At 38.0% G+C, this 20577-nt stretch overlaps 1 protein-coding gene across 12 annotated transcripts in view; it reads left to right on the top strand.

The window, feature by feature from the left end:
- MCTP1 (multiple C2 and transmembrane domain containing 1) overlaps nucleotides 1–20577 on the top strand; it is a 512471-nt gene that overhangs the window by 311843 nt on the left and 180051 nt on the right. For all 12 annotated transcript variants that reach the window (XM_045898718.3, XM_045898712.3, XM_054512926.2 and 9 more), the window contains 2 exons: nucleotides 14543–14729; nucleotides 19717–19810. In XM_045898718.3, the coding sequence (XP_045754674.1) occupies nucleotides 14543–14729; nucleotides 19717–19810 (281 nt within the window). The remainder of the gene's footprint in view (nucleotides 1–14542; nucleotides 14730–19716; nucleotides 19811–20577) is intronic.

The following is a 20577-nucleotide window of genomic DNA, read 5'->3' as shown; positions in this document are numbered from 1 at the left end:
AAAATATATTTTTTTAATTTTTTAATGAACATATAATGTATTATTAGTTTCAGGGGTACAGGTCTGTGATTCATCAGTCTTACACAATTCACAGCACTCACCATAGCACATACCCTCCCCAATGTCCATCACCCAGCCACCCCATCCTTCCCACCCCCACCACTCCAGCAACCCTCTTTTTGTTTCCTGAGATTAAGTGTCTTTTATGGTTTGTCTCCCTCTCTGGTTTCGTCTTGTTTCATTTTTCCCTCCCTTTCCCTATGACCCTCTGTCTTGTTTCTCAAACTCCTCATATCAGGGGGATCATATGATACTTATCTTTCTCTGATTGACTCATTTCGCTTAGCATAATACCCTTTAGTTCCATCCATGTCATTGCAAATGGCAAGATTTCATTCCTTTTGATTTATCTTTATCCATTCATCTGTCGACGGACATCTTGGCTCTTTCCATAGTTTGGCTATTGCGGATATTGCTGTTATAAACATCGGGGTGCAGGTACCCCTTCAGATCCCTACATTTGTATCTTTGGGGTAAATACCCAGTAGTGCAATTGCTGTGTCATAGGGTAGCTCTATTTTCAACTTTGTGAGGAACCTCCATACTGTTTTCCAGAGTGGCTGCACCAGCTTGCATTCCCACCAACATCTGTCGTTTCCTGACATGTTAATTTTAGCCATTCTGACTGATGTGAGGTGGTATCTCATTGAGGTTTTGATTTGGATTTCCCTGATGCCGAGCTATGTTGAGCACTTTTTCATGTGTCTGTTGGCCATTTGGATGTCTTCTTTGCAGAAATGTCTTTTCCTATCTTCTGCCCATTTCCTGATTGGATTAGTTGTTCTTTGGGTGTTGAGTTTGGGTAAGTTCTTTATAGATTTTGGATACTAGCCCTTTATCTGATATGTCATTTGCAAATATCTTCTCCCATTCTGTCGGTTGTCTTTTGGTTTTGTTAACTGTTTGCTTTGCTGTGCAAAAGCTTTTTATCTTAATGAAATATGGTTTTAAACAATGGTTTTCTTTATGGGATTATAAAGTGAGAGGTTAAAGATTAGCTTCATTTAACCTGTAATGTTTTACTTATAAAATGAAATGGAAAAAAACTATTGTAACCTAATACTGTGTTACATTTCAATCCTTTTAAAAGGACAGGCCTTCATTGTGTATTTTTTCCTTTTAGTAAAACATTATTTTCAGAGTTTTCTTCAAGTTCTCTTGGGATATATCACCAGTTAAAGTAGCTTAAGTATACATCTGTTAATACACTGACTACATTTCATTATGGTTATATGTCTATGTTTCTATCTCCCTCAACATGCTATGAGCTCATTTAAGCATGTGCTGTCTAGCTGTTCCTTAAATAACTAATTCATTTTCATAATTTAGAGCAACATTAGCCGTATTTGGTTACCATAAGATAAGAATGACTGTCATGTGTAACTTGCTACCTCAGTCTCATTACTCTATATTCATACTTTCTTATGTTAGTAAGATAAGGAAATAATTGCTACCATGTACTGTCTTCCTGTACTTCTGGGTCCATATCACATGAAGTATATCTTATCCCTTTTTCTATTTTTTTCCCATAATAACAGATAATCCTTTTATGTATTTTTTCTTACTTTGAAAATAATTTCCAAATTTGGAAATTATGACAGTTTCTCAGCCCATCTGGTACTGACCTTTCCCTTTTCCTCACTTGATAATATTATGAATTCTCCAAGGCCATGGCTAACTATATTACAGAAATGGTTGGCAGAGAGGTGCACCTGTTTATCTCTTCTCACCTTGTTTCTATGGGGTTGTCCATAATTTGGCAAATTTTGAGAGAGCAGTGACAGTTGGCTGATTTGAAGAAAATAGATTGTTCTAGATAACTGGGGGAGCTAAGGAGGTCTTCTGAAATTTGGGAGAGAAGAAAACCGTTTTTGGAGCTTTGTGGTTGGTGAGCATGGGGGTGGTGCTGGGCGAGTGGTGCACCGGAGGGGCCATGGAAGCTCTGGGCATATCCCCATGCCTTGCCGGGGTATCTCACATCTGACTGTTTCTGAATTATCTCCTCTTATAATAAACTAGTAATCTAGTTGGATGTGTATTCCCGCTTTTCATTTTTTCTAGCTCTTGGAGGTGTTACTGCCTATGTATAGTGTCTGGCTTGGGCTTTGCCTGGATTGTTAGATGAGTTGTTTATATTCACAGTTATTACACAGGAGAACCCAGCTAGCTTTGGTCATATGCCAAACATAATAGTCTATAAAAGCAATCTGAGCCAAAAAATTTTAGAGTACACCAGAGTACAGGTGTAGACAAGATGACTCCTAGAACAGCTTCTGAGTATCAGTTAAAGCCCCTTTACACAATAAAGGGAGTTATTGTCCAATTTTGAAGTAATCACAAATGTTCAGTAAAACATTTTTGTACACTCACTCTGCCGATTTAACCAAGATGCCCATTGCAGAAAAAAGGAAATGACTATAGTAAATCATCATTTCAAATCTATTCAGTGTCTAGATAGCACCAGAAATTCTAGGTTCCTAATTTTATGTTTATTAAGTTGTACTTTATTTTTCTATTTATATTCAATTAATTAACATATAGTATATTATTAGTTTCAGAGGTAGAGTTCAGTGATTCATGAATCTTATATAACACCCAGTGTTCATTACATCACGTGCCCTCCTTAATGTCCATCACCCAATTACCCCATTCCCCACCGCCCTCCCCTCCGGCAACCCTCAGTTTGTTTCCTATGATTAAGAGTCTCTTATGGTTTGTCTCCCTCTCTGATTTCATCTTGTTTTATTTTTCCCTCCCTTCCCCTATGATCCTCTGTTGTCTCTTAAAGTCCACGTATGAGGGAGATATATAATTGTCTTTCTCTGATTGACTTCGATTAGCATAATATGTTAAATTGTACTTTCAACACATCCTGCGACTGAAAAGCAAGATATTATTATATCTAAGTGGTAGGCAGAGTAAAGTCACTGTGTTTATGTCAAGGTTGTTTGGTAATGGTGGAACTAATGCAGATTGTAATAGAATTCCTTGGTTCCTAGGGTAGTTTAGATGAGAACTGACTTACCTTCCATTAAGTGAGAGTTCTAGGAGTAAAGTAACAAGAGTAAAATTCATCCTGTTCTGCCTTGTTTTGCAAGCTATCATTGCAACATTTTATGTCCTATTAACTTTTTATTATTTACTTATTTATTTAGAAATATTTTATATGTAACTAATGTAAATTTAAGGTGTATGATAGTTGATTTGAAACATTTATACATTGTAACATGATTATCCTTGTAGCTCTAATTAGCACCTCTAACACATCACCTAATTATTTCATTTTTTTTGACAAGAATAATTAAGATATGTCTGTATTAACTTAAAAATTAGAAACTACTCTGGGAGTTGGCTGGTGGTTGGTGAGTAAATTTAAAGTTGGCCATGAAGGATAACACTGTCCTTTCAACGGCTAATAACTTTTTTTAAGGGTACACTCTTAAGGGTACACTCTAAATTCAATCCTAAACTTGAGAATGCTTATATGGATTGGATTATCTACATAGACTAGTTTATTGTGTTAGATTTTGTTATTGTCCCACTTTATTTTCCAGTTTTGGTCAAATATAATGATTTTTGAAACTGTGTTTTGTAAATGTATGCTCCATAATAGGCTTTTTTTTGGTCATGATAAAGACAAGACTGGCTATGAATAAAAGGGCCACTTGCAAATTTGGAGTGCCGATACAGTGAAAAATATTTAACACTGAACGTTACCCCTGCCATTCCCACTTGAACCCATGCAATCAGGCTTATGCCCCCCAACAATCCACCAAAACTGTTCTTGTCAAGGTCACCTGTGACCATCAATTTATTTATCATTTGTTTCCCACCACTAGAATGTAATCTTCATGAGGGCGGAGATTTTTGAGTGTTTTTGTTTACTGTTGCATCCCCAATGCCTAGAAAAGTATATGGCATACAGGAGGTGTTTTATAAATATTTAAAAAATATTTTATAATTGAAATACCTGAAGTTTGATTTAATACTGGAAATTATGGCTCTTCCTTCTCTAAATACAGTTCACCCTTGATCAACATGAGCTTGAACTGCACACATCCAGTTATACACAGATTTTTTCCAATAAATACAGCACTTTTATCTTCCTTTTGATTTCCTTAATGACATTTTCCTTTCTCTGGCCTTCTTTATTGTAAGAATATGACATATAATACATATAACATACAAAATATGTGCTAATCATCTTTTCATGTTATCAGTACGGCTTCTGGTCAACAGTAGGCTAATAGTAGTTAAATTTGGGGGGAGTCAAAACTTATACACAGAAGTTCAATTGTTCACAGGGTTGGTGTCTCCAGCCCCCATATTGTTCAAAGGTCAACTGTAAATACATAATTTGACAGTGGCTGTTAATGAAAAGGCAATTAGAACAACATGACTTAGTGGTAGGTACAAAATTTCAGTGTATTTGTACATAACTCAAAAAGGGAGAATTAATGAGGGAGAGTGTAAAAGTGTCTGAGTAATACTTATACTTAAAAAATACTGAATTGTTGCATTTTTTAAAGTAGCCTATTCATTTACCAGGATGCTTATAACTTCTTCATCATTATACTATCCAGGGAGTTAATGCCATCTGGTTGGTAAATTTTAACAAAAATAAATTTACCATGAGTAGAAAGAAACAATAATATCAATGCCCTACAATGAATAGGGCACTATTAGGTTATCTCAAAATTAGGGGATAAGCAGAGTGGTTGATATTATGCCCGTTTCGCAGATGCAAAAAGTGAGGTGGAAGGAGATGTAGAGGTTGCTCAGCTAGTATGAATCTGGGGTGATTGATCTGAGATTCAAATCCAGAATTCCTGACTCTTAAAGTCCACACTCCTTTCACTTTGGTCTTATATTCAAAATGGTCTGAAGCCATTAAGTGCTCAATAAAATGCCAAGTAGTCAGTAAACCAACTTAGGTGGTATACACAATAGTGCAAGTTGGAACAACAAGTTTTACCGGTCGCTGAGCTACAACGATCAAGTGAAGGTGAAATAATGTTAATCTGCATGTAATTATTTAACTTTCTGATCACCTGCATTTTGGCAGGCAAGACGGACTGCCACCTTTACGATAATCAGCTAATAAATCCTCATGATGGTTACACTTTTATGCAGAGCAGTAATCTGAACAAATTGGCTGCTGACAGCCACGGTAAATTGTCAAGAATGAGTGCTGTCAGAGAACAAGTTGTTTTTATGAACATGCAGAGTAAGTAAATCCCGTGTCAAGCAATCTTATTCAGTTGGAGTTATTTGCAATCCAATATAGCAAGATTTATAACGTTATTTATTAGTGTGCAAAATGCTTGTTTATCTTTAAAGTGGCATTGACTTGGGGTACATATATTTTAGGTTGGTGAATTGCTACTGACTTTATTTGTTGCATTGTTATAAGGTCTGGAACTGCCCATGAGAGCAGAGTGCTACAGATGTAAGCTTCGCTAGAGAGCTCTAGTTCGACAAAATTTTTATTAATGATGTTTGATAAGAAAAATATATTCCAAATGGGCAAGTTCTGGATAAAGAACAAATGCTTCCAAATTCTACAACCATATAAAATAAATCTGTGGCTCTGTATTTAAGGCAGAAGGAAGGAGAATGTGGGATGTGTTAAGTATAGTGTGGCAAATGGGGAAAACAGCCTTTGACTTTGGATATTAACCAAATTAATGTTCTCTGTAGGTTGAAGGTCATTGCATTTGACACTCTGTAGATTCTGACTTGCAATGTTTCTTATTTGTGATACCAATTTGCCAATGACTCTTTTACTTCCTACATAGAATGGAAACAATCCTCTTGCATTAGTAATTTGAAAGGACAAAGACAGCTAGTCAGAAAATTCTAAACTAAAGAGAGTTTTTTTCATGAAATCATTACATTTCACCCTTTTTCTTTACTAAGGCTTGAGTGAAATATTTCATTAGGGAGATAGACAATATTTAAGGAGAGAATGGAATGTGTCATTGATTCTTGTCTTGGTTTTTCATAAAATCAGCCTAAGCCAAATATATTAAGATTTCAATCTATTTTCTTTCATGGGTTACTATTCTTTTCTTCTGAAGATTTCTTGCAAAAGTTTATACTCAGTGCAGTGTTCCTTACACAGTGGGCAAAGTTTCCAAGGACAGTTTTCATGCACCACCGTGTGTATATTAAACGGTTTACCTTCAAGTCAGTGAATGAAGAATTTCACAAGTTTGTGGAAGTATGCTCTGATAAAGCAAACTTCCCAAAGATAGTTAAACACTGACAACTTCTGATAACAGAAAGTCAAGAACAGTGTTAGCATTTTGTAATGTCAGAGATGGCGTAAAAACTGCATAACTTCTTCTTTTTTAACATAAAATATATTATTTGTTTCAGAGGTACAGGTCTGTGATTCAACAGTCTTACACAATTCACAGTGCTCACCATAGCACATACCCTCCCCAATGTCTATCACCCAGCCACCCCATCCCTCCCACCCCTCTCCACTCCAGCAACTCTCAGTTTGTTTCCTGAGATTAAGAATTCCTCATATCAGTGGAAATCAGAGGGGGAGACGAACCATGAAAGACTGTGGACTCTGAGAAACAAACTGAGCGTTCTAGAGGGGAGGGGGGTTGGGGGATGGGTTAGCCTGGTGATGGGTATTAAGGAGGGCACGTACTGCATGGAGCACTGGGTGTTATGCACAAGCAATGAATCATGGAACACTACATCAAAAACTAATGATGTAATGTATGGTGATTAACATAACATAATAAAAAAAACCCAAAACCAAAAAAAACTGCATAACTGTGAAACTTGAAAACTCTTCAGTGGCTATGTATTGAAATCTTTAAAATGCAGAGATTCTAAAGAATCACATATTATACTGATTTACAATATAAAATTTTATAATATATTATGTATCATGAGTTTTACTAATGTAAATAAGTTCTCATATATTATGAAATCTCGAAAAGCTTCATAATTTTATTGTTAAATTAGGTCAAAATTACATAAAATATGTGTTTTTTTTTTTAATTACCCCCCGCCCAAGAAATCCTGTAGAAGTTTGTCTTCCTGTTCCGAAGGCTTTGTTTTCAAATGTCTTGCTAATCATGATGGCTTCATAATATCATTAGCTAACTTCAAGGCATAGCACACACTTACAAGTTTCTCGTTAACATAGATGTAAATTTCTATTGCAAATATTATTCTTGATACTTTGGCATTGTTTTGGCTGAATTCTTGCAAGATCTGATTATACTATCATTGGTTCGTAAATCAGAACGTGGCTGACTCGGAGCTCAGCTAGGAGAAGTGGTGCTTCTGCATATTCTTGTTTATCATTCTGCTCACTTGTGCTTGTTCAATTAGCATTATCTTCCATCCACAGTTTCTTTACTGGGATCTTTTAAAGCCAATTGTCCATTTTGTGAGGATTAGTTCAGTTAAAACTTTATAAAACGGATTATATAATCCGTAAATCCACTTAACAAGGCATATATGAACTGCAATTCAGTGAAAGCAAGTCAGCAAGTAAGGGGGCCGCTGCCAACCCCTCTATGTTAAGCGGCTCCTACTCTTTTCTAAAATACTTGCAGGCCAGAAGTGACATACCTGGTGCATGGGCCACCTGTGTTAATGCATATACCAAATATTTGTAAAGCTTGATTCCTGTCCTATTTTTAAATTACAAAAAAAAAAAAAATCCAAGTAGTCCTAGCATTTACTTCCTGCACCCCAGTGTACTCACATGTATGTACATGTATATATCCAGGTGCTAAGCACAAGACTATTCCATCTGGGAGGAATATCTTTGGTCACTGGTTCAGAAATGGCAGATAGAAAGGTAAAGGAGAAAGAAGGTGGTAAGAACACTGAAATTTTACTCTTTAACTCTTAGGGAGAAATGTCACCAAATGTGACATATTTCCTTCATGTGGCTAAATAAATGCATACAGTTTTTAGAAAGCACAAAGAACTTGAAGCTTTTGTATAGAAGTCAGGAACATTCCAGTTCTTGCCATCATTTAATTTCTCTGAGTCTCAATTTCCCCATTTGTGGAATGAGAGAAAGTAGCTCTGAAATCTTCAGTTTTGAATCTGTTTTGATTCTTCTATTGATTGATTTTTTATTTAAATCCAATTAGCCAACATATACTGTATCATTAGTTTCAGATGTAGTGTTCAATAATTCATCAGTTGCGTATAACACCCAGTGCTCATCACATCACATGCCCTCCTTAATGCCCATCAGCCAGTTACCCCATCCCCCCCTACCCACCTCCCCTCCAGCAACCCTCAGTTTGTTTCCTAGAGTTAAGTCTCTTATGGTTTTTCTCCCTCTCTGATGATTTCCCATTCAGTTTTCCTTCCCTTCCCCTATGATCTTCTGCCCTGTTTCTTATATTCCATATATGAGTGAAACCATATGATGATTGTCTTTCTCTGACTGACTTACTGATTGATTGACTGACTGATGAGTTGGGTTCAGCAGGGAGAGTAAGTTTTTAAATTTTCCAGTACTGAACCAAGGCCTATGTGATAACAAAATCACACATTATATTTAGTACTTTCAACTTTTCAAAGTACTTTCTCATCTCTTATTCCTGTGTTCTTACAACTCTATGCAAAGAGAAGGCATTTTTTAAAAAGATTTTATTTATTATTTATTTATTTATTTATTTATTTATTTATTTATTTATTTATTTAAGAGAGAGAGAGTGGGGTGAAGGGAAGGGGGGAGGGAGAAGGAAAGAGAATCTTGAGCAGACTCTGTGCTGAGTGCAGAGCCTGACATGAGGCTGGATCTCACGCCCCTGAGCTGAAACCAAGAGTCAGACACTTAATCAACTGAGTCACCCAGGCACCCCAAGAGAAGGTATTTTTTTTAATTTCCATTTGATAAATGAGGAAAGCTGATGTACAAAAGCTTTAAGTGACTTGCATTAATATCAGAATGCTAATGAATAAGCTTTATTAAAACTTCAGTGTTCTAAACCTCTGGCCATGAGCTCTGAAGCCATTTGAACTTTGTTCAAAACAACATGCTGAGTCTGTGGTAGTTCTGGGGAAAAAAAGAAATGAGGAACTAGAAGGCTTAGCAATGACTGAATCCCCCAAATCTAACAGAGTCCTGCCACATAAGGCACTTAAAAAATAACTAATGCATAAATGAGTTAAAGAGTGAGTGAAACAAGTGTTGAGAAGAAATCAAACCACTTTCTAGGAAGACAATATAGGGTGGTAGAAGGAGCACATTACATGCTAGCCCTGGCTCTGTGGCTGTCAGCATGGGTAAATTGTTGGTCTCTCTTGATTTCTATATTGTCCATAAGTACTTCAATACTGTAGAGCACCAACTACATTCCCAGTGCTATGCTAGGTGCCTGCCATTGAGGTGTCTCAGGATACTGGCAGAGAAAGACAACTGCAGGTTATTTCATCGAGCATTAGTAAAAATTTGGCAAGCAAAGATAGATAGACGCATCATCTCAGGCAGAGGGGTTGCCTTGTCCAAACACAAAGAAACAGGTCTAAGCCCTAGCATGGATGGTGGGAGAATCACAAGCTGTCTGGAATGACTTGAGTAGTCAGTGTGAGTCAGCAAGTGACACACAAGCTGATGGTAGGTCAAGAAGGGCCTTGTCTTGCCAAGGAGGTTCCATGGGTGGTGGGAACCGAGGGGGGAGCATGGTCAGGTTTGTGTTGTAGACATCTGTAACTGAGGGGATTGAATTGTATCAATGGTTTTTGCCTTCGCCAGATTCCCTAAGAGCAGAGCCTGAGGCAATGATTAAGTGCTGATACTTCATTGGGAGGTACAATCCCAAGCACTGAAGGGGAGAGAGAAAGAACATAAAGCAGGGAAGACTGGGAGGCAATGCAAGGCAGTATGTTACCGGGAGGGCTCCTGTTTCCTGTGTTTCAGAGATATGGCTGGTTGCTGTGTACCCACTTGGCCACTTGTGGGCAGGCAATATGGAGAATCATACTTTGAAGCACTCTGTGAGAGGGAAGGAGGTGTGCGGAATTACCTTCCCATCTCCTATTCCACCAATCTCAGTTCACCCCATGAGAAGACAACTTCTGCATTGTTTCATCTGGTTTCTTTGACAGGTGACCAGGGAGTCAGACCCCACAACCCACAATGTGACTTTTCATCCAAGTGTAGAAGCAGTCTTAGAAGCCAGAAACTTGGGGCATGTGGCCATTGGGCCTCGATGCACAGTGGCAGCCAAGGGGAGAGCCCAGCTTATTTTGGCAAGTAAACATTGAGCCAGTCCCAGGTGGAAGCCCCATGAGGACCCAAGCACAGTTAATTGGTCATGGTGGTGGGATGAAAAGCAGTGCCTTGGGAAGGCAGAGCCAAAGTCACAGCTGTGGCAAAGCAGGTAGCAGAGGACCCAGGAGGTCATGGCTCTAGGAGAATCTAAGGGGATGATAGATGTATCCAACAAGTTTTCAAACCTACATGTGGAACATCAATATGAAACAGATGTCAGAGGAGCTGTTCTTTGAGCCAGAGAGAAGAGTCCACACCCTATTTTTTTCACCCTTCTCCCCTCCATGGTGACTTTTGAGGTACCCCTTCGTGTTCCTTGGAAGACAATTTAAAATAGATTAGATTATCTGCCTTCTAGCGTCAAATTAAGGCTTTGGAGGGGTAATACATTTGAGGAATAATACTTCATTGCCTATAAGATGAATTCGTTTTCTTAGTTGTTTGGTTTGTGGAATTGTAAAGAAAGGAAGATGTAAACAAGTGTAAACATGGACAGAGTTGTAGCAAAGTGTGAAATTTGGGGTTTTTAGGAATTTGTACGTTCATCTAGTTCAATTACCTCATATCACAGATGCGAAAACTGGAATTCAAGAGGGTAAGTTGTCTTGGAAAAGGTCATACAACTAATTAGTGACAGATGGAGGGCTGAAGCCAAGGGAATCTGACTCCCAATCCTGAGCTCTTCATCCTGTATACATATCTGTGTATGTACCTAATGAATTTGCTTCAGTACTTTTAAAATTTTGCATTTTCATTTTGATAACAAATTGAAACTATTAATTTATGCCGATTCTGACCATCCAGATGACCACCGAGGACTTCTATATCCAAACTGTCATGAGCCGTTTCTTTCTTTAGGTGAGCTCAATACAGGCGAATCTGCCTGTTGGGCTGCTATGGCAGATCACCACAGACTAGGGGGTGTAAACAACAGAAATTTATTTCTCACAGTTCTAGACACTGGTAAATCCAAGATCAGGACACCAGCAGATTCTGTGTCTGGTTCCCTGGTTCATAGACAACTGTGTTTTCTCTGTGTCCTTACATGGCAAAAGGGGTGAGGGCCTCTCTGGGGCCTCTTTTATGAGGGCACGAATCTTATTCATGAAGGCTCCACCCTCATGACCTAATCACCTCCCAAAGGCCCCACCTCCTAATGTCATCACATTGACCAATAGGTTTCAACATATGAATCTTGAAGACAAACATTCAAACCATGGCACTGACCTATAGGGATAAGTACTGGGTTCACTTTGCAATAGACTCTTCTGCAGGAGTTCCATCTTTGTACCTATTTATTCAACAGCAACCAAGGAGTAGCAAAGGCTTTTTTTTTTTCCCACCAAATTCCAGCAATAATTTAATACAAATTTAATGCAGATATCAGTGATGCTATGATGCTAACTTTATTCTCAAGTTAACAAGACAATTTTGCTCAATTATCAGGTGACATTTCATTGAAAATGGCATCTGAGGATTACTCCTGAGCAGAGTTTTTAGATGAATAGGAGAGTTGGATAACCCAAACTAGCAAAAAGAACCTTGGAGTCATTAATACTCTCTTCTAATTCATTTACATAAATAGGCATTTTCTACATTGGAATTGTTAAAGTCAAAATTCTGAAACATTAAATATAGGACAGGATCTGAAACTATTTCTGCAAGAATACCCATTTTGAAACTAGTTGCCGCAGAAAAGCATAATCCTCCCTATAAATGTACAATGTTAAATTTTATTAGATTCATAGTTTTTAAAATTCAATTTGTGTATCTTTCTGAGTTTATCTTCTTATAAGAACAATAACTTACAGTCTTCTTCCATAGCTTATATGTATTTTAAAAGTACAAAAATAACATAATTCCATGCTTGAAAACGGAGATAATTTTTTCTGTTAGAAACAAGTCCAGATTTCACCCAGTTTAAGAACCACTGCAAATAGACACACTTTGTCGTGGGGGTACACAGTTACTTAGTGAAGAGTAGCCCAGGAAAAAGACTGTATCTTGGATTCCATTGTTCCAAGTTCAGGTCCTAGCTCTGCTAACAACTAAACTGTATATCTCCATTAAGTCAGATCACTTCTCTGCTCTTCAGTTTTCTTATTGTTAAATTAAGGAGATTATGAGGATCACAAATACCTATGCTTATTTGAACCAGATACAGAATTAGGTGAAATAGTGTAAATAACAGACAGTATTAGGGACAGTAATTAAGTCAGAGGACATTTACTCTGTCTTACAATGTTTTTAATTCAAAACTTGTATTAGCACTAGAAGGACAAACAACCCTTCCATAGACCTGATGTGATCTGTAAGTTGCCAGTTTGCAACTCTTGGACTAAATCATCTTTAGAGCACCTTCCCCAACTCTAGAGCATCAAACACAATGACTCTAAGATAAATGAAGAGTAAGCCAGCATCCATATGACCTGTGTAAAATGGTAATAGCCATAGAAGGAAACCTTCCAGAAGGCTTCAATGTATTTTAAGAGTGGTGCAGTGTCATATAAAAGAGTAAGGCAAGGACAGGATTGAGAAATGCAGGATCCAAATGAGTGAAGGACCTTTCTTGTTCCCAAAAGTACAGTGCGAATTGTAACCCATGTTTGATTCTCGAGTATCATACTCCCAATCTAATCCAAAGATTCATTCACATTCACCAAACTACAGGCGAGACACTCTGCCAGTTGCTGGAAAGATCTGTAGAAAACCATATTGACGTTTTTCCTTTTTCTTAGAGAATGCATTTGATTGGTGGTTTGTCACCATTGCATCTTTCTTCTCAATTTGGTCCAAGTGTTATCGATAAGAACTTAATTCCGAATAAAATCAGGATATTAGATACAGATTTGGTATATTTATTCAGCTTTCAGAGTTTCAGGAGACTGAGTGAAAGTATTTTGAAATGCATGTTGACACAGAAACAATGAAGTTATTTGATATACGTTCTCACTTTAGGAAGATGTTTTCCAGACTTGGTACAGACTCTGATTTCCTGCTCTCTTTCAACAGTTAGCATCAACACACACACATGGACTTTCTGTCCCTGACCAGGATGTTGCTTTTTCTTTTCATTTCTTGCATCTGTACTCCTCTTCTTCTCCGTTGTTTCAGTCCCAGCTATCTCTCTTGTCATTTTTGATAGGCACAAATAAAAAGAAAATGCAGACTTTGGTTCAATTTCTAAATTTACTCATACTAAAGAGATGTTTGAACCCAACAATAAGCATTGAGGCCCTATTCATAGAAATTTAATTTAAAAGCCAAGCAATAGACAGTAAGTGGAGTAAAGAGCAAGAAAGAGCAAAAATTTAATCAGTCCCTGATAGCTGACTCCTGTTTATGATATGTTACCACATTTATGCTTATAATTGGCTATTTCCTGTTTTAAATGCCTTTTGTTCATTTCTACCCCCTTTCTCTCAGTTTATTGGCTTTGTGATCACCTCAGTATCTTTCTCTTCCAAATCAACTGACATTTTTATGAAAAGAGTTTGCAAGGTGTTTAACTCTGAGAGAAGAGCTCATCAAGCATGGGCTGCCATGTTATGAAACCTCTCTTAGTAAAACGCTGGTACATAACCCTTGAGCTATAATTTTTTGGAGGATTTGTTTTTATTTAGATTTATGTGTGGTGTTCTATGAATAAATTAGCACGGTTTTAAAAGTGTAAAACTTACGGCATCATCAAAGTACATATTTTATTCATTGCTTAATAACATTTATGGATGAAGAACTCCCATTGTTTTAAAACCTACACAAGAACTCAGATTCTCGGTGGTTTGCCTCTCCAGACAGCTCATGTTAATCTTTCTGTAGGCAAAGCGCACTAAACTAGGCCATCCAGGGATTGAAAGTCCCTCCCAATTTATGAATACAGTGACAGTGGATAGTAATAGAATCAGATAAACATGTTTTTTGTATCTTACAGAAATAAGAAACTAGACACTAAAAATAGTCAGGGTCTAAATTTTGTGAAGAAAGTGTGCTGAATGAAAGATATAGTCTTCCAGTAGCTCAAACAGAATTTCTATTGATTTATTTTTCACATAGCTCTGAGCAGCCTGCACTTTCATGTTTGATGTGACAAAAAAGGAAGGAAGGAGAGGAGAGGAGAGGTGTGGAGAGGAGAGGAGAGGAGAGGAGAGGAGAGGAGAGGAGAGGAGAGGAGAAGAAGGGCACTTGCTAATTCACAACATTTGTTTCCAGGTGCCAGGTGGACCTGTCGGCCCTCAGTAGGGAACAGACACACAAGTTGGAGTTGCAGCTGGAAGAGGGTGAGGGTCACCTGGTACTGCTGGTCACCCTGACAGCTTCGGCCACAGTCAGCATCTCTGACCTCTCCGTCAGTTCCCTGGAGGACCAGAAAGAACGGGAGGAAATCTTAAGGAGATATGTACGTATGTAACCCTCCTAATTCAGGGTCATGTGTGACGAGTTGAGGTGGTAAATGATTTACCTCGAGTGACAGGAGTACATCTGAAGGGCTGTGTGACAGTTGAGTCGGCAGAGACAGAGAGCTGGGTAAATGCAGATGCCGTTACCCTGAGCTCTGCACACCTGCTCTTCTCTAGAGTCTCTTCCAAAGCAAGTTCTAGATTCTGAACCTCTCCACAGTGATTTTTCGTGCAGCACAACTATCATGCAAGGCAACTTCTCATAAAGGAAAGTCAAGGATACAGAACATTACCTCAAAATTAATTCTTTGACCCTTTGTAATTGCAATTAAGAGTCCTTTGTCTTTCCAAGTTTGAAATGGAATTAATGACACCTACGTTAATTAGTAGCTTGGTAACGAGAGGATATTCACAGAAAGAATTTTTATTTCAACTGCTTAGAAAGGCCTCGCTTCATTCCTTTACCTTATTTTAATTGAATGTGAAATATAATTAAAAGGAAGCCTCCTTACCTTTTGATCATTTGTGGAGTGAGAGGGCGGAATAGTGAGTCACTACAGTAAGCACCCTTCTCAAATTTCACCAAACCAAAATATTCACACCCCAATCTACCTCTTTCCCAGCATCCTCACGCTGTGCATTTTCCACTGTGTAGTTTTCTTGAATCAACAGAGAGGGGAGCTCTTACTCCACCATTCTCTCTCATTGGAGTCTCAGAAAAAGTGAATGCCTCGGTACCCATGAAGCTGGGAAAAAAAGCTTTTCCACTTAAAATTACAAAGCTTGCATTGTACAATGCTGCCAGGTGTTTAGAAGGCTCCTCTAGACATTCAGCCATGAAACCAAGCTCCGACTAACAAAGAACCGCTTAATTTTTTTTTTTTTTTAGATTCTAAAATATTCCTATTTGCTGACTGACATCCTTCCAATAACTGAATTTAATAAAGATGTACCTTATCAGGCTGCACAGATAACATGAAGTGCTGGTCCTAATGCTCTACAATATTCTTCAAACAGATCAGCAGGATGTGTGCTTCAGCAAATTTATTCTGGCTCTCTCCACCGAATCAGCTGTCTGCTAATGCTTGCACAACTCACCTACCAATGGTGTTACCATAAACAGTTTAATAGAGGTGACTTAGCAAGGCTGATAGTATATATTTTTAAACCACCTAAGAGCCCAACCTATTGTTGGGCATCTTCTAATATGTAATTGCAATTATGAGAATTATTTCACATTTTGGTACCCATGAAAACGTGTTCTCCTGTTACCAGGAGTGAGCCTTGTGAGTCGAGACAATTTTAAAAGAATTAATTGGTATATTAATATAAAAATTCTAGGTATTATGATACCGTGTTTTATGGGTTAATATTTGATACCATCCCATATATTAGAGTGATAGTGGAGCCTAGGTAATTAGGAATAATCCAACTATGATTGATTCTTCTTTTTTTTTCTTTTTGCCGGTTGGGCTTCCTTAAATCGGCCATCTCCATTCAGAATTTGAATATTTTGTTCCCGCACCTTCTTTCAAACGTTAGTTATTATTTGAATAAAATATAAACTGTTATGTGGGTGCCCTGGCTGATTCTCTGATTACATGCTGCTCGACGACATATTAAAAAGTGAACCGTATTTAAATGTTTTGTTTTGTTTTTGTAGCCCTGCATTTCAAGCATAGGCCCGTATCTCCCTCTAGAGACGTCGTTGCTACGGAGCTCCTGTGTGCACTAAAGCACATGTGTTATAATTGCTCATAGTAAGACAAGGACAGAGACCTACGCTTTATGGTTTCGGCGTGTCTTTTTATTACACAGATTAGTAGGAGATGAATGAATGCCGCATCGTGTCTGGGACATCATATGACATCATATGTTTCAGAGAAACATATAGAGGAGGTTATTTGGGGAACTACTTATATGTTTTCCTGGGAGGACATGTGTATTTTTTAAATTTTAGGGGACACTTCAGAATGTGATTTGGCACTGGCCATAGTGAGGAAAGTGAGTTGCCCCTGAAAAGGCTCTCCATTTCTGTCATTCAGTTGTTCATTTTGAAGCATCGGAGCCCCACAAGTTAAACAGACATTACCCTGTGGGCCATTATTTGATCACCTCATTCTGAAAAGATGGCTAATTCCATTTTTCTTTCTTTCTTTTTTTTTTTTTTCCTTTGGGAGGGAGGAAGGCAGGCAAGGTCACTAGGGGGCGGGTAGTAATGGGTAGTAGACCAAGAGCGATTGTATGACCTTTTCAGAACCGGTATGCTGAACCCTTGCTCCCCCTTGTCACAGTTTAAAAACCAGAGGAGCTAGTTTAGAGAAGAAGTTGTTAGCATTCCATTTTTATTATGACATTTCACAGTCATCAGATTTAATGTCCCTTGACCGGATTGTCCAGCATGAGACGATGGGCTTGAAATGTTATTTAGAGCATTGATAAAAGGTGAGCGGTTCTAGGATGACAGCGAGTCATAAGGCTGGTGGTGTGACATTAATTTTCTCCATAACAGAGATGGAATAAGACGTCACGGTGACAAGCTGTCAATCAGCTCTGGCCCCTCAGAGCATCTCGATGCCATAGGATGGGGTATTGCCTCTCCCGTAATAGAGCTGAACTGAGATGCTCTCCCTGACAGCTGCTGCAGCCATAGAGAAAATATATTATACAGCCTTTCATTAAAAAAATAAAGAGGACTCCTCTCCAGAGCATTTCAATCTTTTCCCATCTATTGAGGGCTGAAAGGATTCACAGCAAATCATAGATTCCTCTGCTATGGAAATTTCTGGCTTCAGAAGCCATCCAGGTTTTGAGGCCTTCTAAAATAACCATAAATAACAAGGCAGGAATACCTCTTGATGAAGCATCCCCGAAAGGTCTATTTTTAAACTGATATATTTAAGTTTTTTGCCTTTTTTTTGCAATTCTTATTATAAGCGCTGTGTCACTGCCCTAAACAGTTGAAGTTGGCAATAAATTCCTGAGTGTCAGCTGACTGGAGGAAAGAAACCCTTCAAACAGTAATTACCCCTCCAAATGAGAAGCAGAACATTGGAGCGGAAGCGTCAGAAGCTATATGTCTGTGCAGGGAGGTTACTCGTATGAAACAATTCTCAGCCCGAGGACTGATGAGATTTCTTTTAGACACGGTGAAACTTGGATTGAATTGCTCCCAAAAATTAAAGGACAGAAATCTTTTGATAAAACTCTTCTCTATCATCAGGATAGGAGAGTTACCTGGTTTATAACACTCAGGAAGCTCTGAGATGTTACTACATTAGGAAGACAACATGCTTACACACCTCTGAATTGTAACACTGCTGTCTAAAGTTCCCATTGTTAAACCCTTAACATGAATTTAAGTGGAGAGAGAGGTGCGTTTTTCCTGAGCACTGTCATCTGGGTAGTTTCAATAGATTTTGGGTGATAAACAGCTGTTTTAAAACAATACAAGAATAGGAGCTAATCCTGTGCTCAACTCTCTAAAAAGTTAGGCTCTGATATTACCCATATATCTGCATTTCCTCCTCCCAATATACCAAGGTCATAGCTTCAGGGTACACAATGGCTAGTCATACAGGACTCATAAAGTTAATATCTCAATCTCTCTCTCTGTCAGATAAATAAATAAAATCTTTAAAAAAAAATTATAAAAAAAGGGCGCCTGGGTGGCTCAGTTGTTAAGCGTCTGCCTTCGGCTCAGGTCATGGTCCCAGGGTCCTGGGATCGAGTCCCACATCGGGCTCCCTGCTCAGCTGGGAATCTGCTTCTCCCTCTCCCACTCCCCCTGCTTCTGTTCCTGCTCTCGCTATCTCTCTCTCTGTCAAATAAATAAATAAAATCTTAAAAAAAATTATAAAGTTAATATCTCAGTAAGCTCCTACTTGTCAGTTTTCTCATATCCTTAATACAAGGATGGGAATGTTCTTTAGTAACAGTTTGATAACTTTGTTATGTTATGCTCCCTGGTCTTAAAGCATTTTAGGGATTATAATGCAGAAGTACCTTTGATTTACTGAGTAGAAATGCTGGTCTTTTCATAAGAAAAATGCTAGGATGTGTAAATAAGCAAATGCGTATCAGTGTTCTCTATCAATACTTACTCTTTAAGTATTTGTGCCCATTAATTAGAGTTCTGAATTATTACATTGGTATCTCTCTTTTAATGCCTTCAGGTACTATACTTCCCAAAACACTACCATTATTAATTTATGAAATTAAATAGGTTTTATCCTTTGGATCTGATTCTTCTATTGAAATTTCCCTACTTCTGTACACACTACAATGGCAAATAAAATTGCAAACTTAAGAAAAATTATTCATCACTTTGAATTTATTTTTAGTGATCAATTTGGCTTATTTTAGAAGTTATATATGATTTTTTTCCTAAAAGGTTCATAGAACTTTGCAAATCTTTTGAACCAAATATTAGAAAGCAGCATTTCAGTAATTCAGCCCTCATCTAGCACACGCAATTTCCAAAACTCACCAAGAAGAAAAGAGTAAAGAAAAAAAAAATTAATACTGACTTTCTTAATCCTAAAGGCTGAAGTGTGTTACATGACCAACAACCTAAGACTCAGTGTTAACGATCATTAGTCTCCAAACCATGGTGCCCATAGATGACAGATTATTTGGAGTTCTTCGGTAAAGGAGATTGAAGGAAGAAAGTAGGCATATCCTGTTCTGTAATTTACTGTTCACCATTGTTCACTGATAATTTTTTATGGGGAAGAAATGCGGTATTTTTTATTCTTTCGGAATTCTCATATAGCAACAATTATCTGTCAATTCGTATGTGCGTGCCTGTGTATTGGTGGACATTAGTGATAGTGGAAGGGTAATCTGCACTGAAGAAACACAAACATCCCTTTGAACCACTTAAGCAGCATCGTGAGGTCAATGATAAAACTTAGCGTTTCCTCACACACTCGTTGAGACCCTCTAGGACCTTTCTTTTCTAACACCGATGTTGGGGTCTTTCAGAGTCCACTGCGGATATTTCACAACCTGAAAGATGTGGGATTTCTCCAGGTGAAAGTAATCAGAGCAGAAGGGTTGATGGTCGCTGATGTCACAGGTAAGAAATGAGGAAATTCTATTGTCTATATTTATTTATATACATTATTTCGACTATATATTATAACATATAATGTATATCTATAATATTTATTATATATGATATATACATATCGAGCTGCATGCCACCGGGTCCGTACCGTTTAATGACTAAACTCTTCACTTCACCTGACTGGATCATCAAAGTAAATAATATAAATATAAAGTTTCAGGTTTGATATTACAAGAATTGCCAACCACCCAATTTTTATACTGTTTTTGCTTTTTGAAAGAAGGGTGATGTATTAAAAACAAACAATAAAGGGTAAAGTAACTTTTGAATTGTTGCCTTTTCCAAAGTTTGGCCAACGCAATGGGACTTCCAGGTTTCATCACTTTGGCATCTTGTAGTAATGTTATTATCTTCTCTCAGGCAGGATCAGCTTCCCTCAGACAGTATCATAACATCAACACAAGTCCAACACATGTGAAATCTGTTGCATAGTCTACTGAAAATTTTAGATGCAAATTACTCAATTACTTGGTATGAACTCCTGGCATCCAGGTTGCTGATTCAAGTTTGTTTTTTTTTTTTTTTAGAGATTTTTTTTTTTTTTTTTTTTTTTTGACAGAGAGAGAGGGAACCCAAGCAGGGGCAGAGGGAGAGGGAGAAGCAGGCTTTCCCGCTGAGCAGGGAGCCTGATGCGGGACTCGATCCCAGGAGTCTGGGATCATGACCTGAGCCGAAGGCAGACGCTTAATGACTGAGTCACCCAGGCGTCCTTTTTT

The sequence above is a fragment of the Mirounga angustirostris genome, unplaced genomic scaffold, assembly GCF_029215605.1.
Source record: "Mirounga angustirostris isolate CCGP_5_RB_7025 unplaced genomic scaffold, mMirAng1.0.hap1 SCAF_7, whole genome shotgun sequence".
In the NCBI taxonomy this organism is placed as follows: domain Eukaryota; kingdom Metazoa; phylum Chordata; class Mammalia; order Carnivora; family Phocidae; genus Mirounga; species Mirounga angustirostris.
Note: the sequence above shows the minus strand (reverse complement) of the source record. Positions and strands in the feature narration are given on the sequence as shown.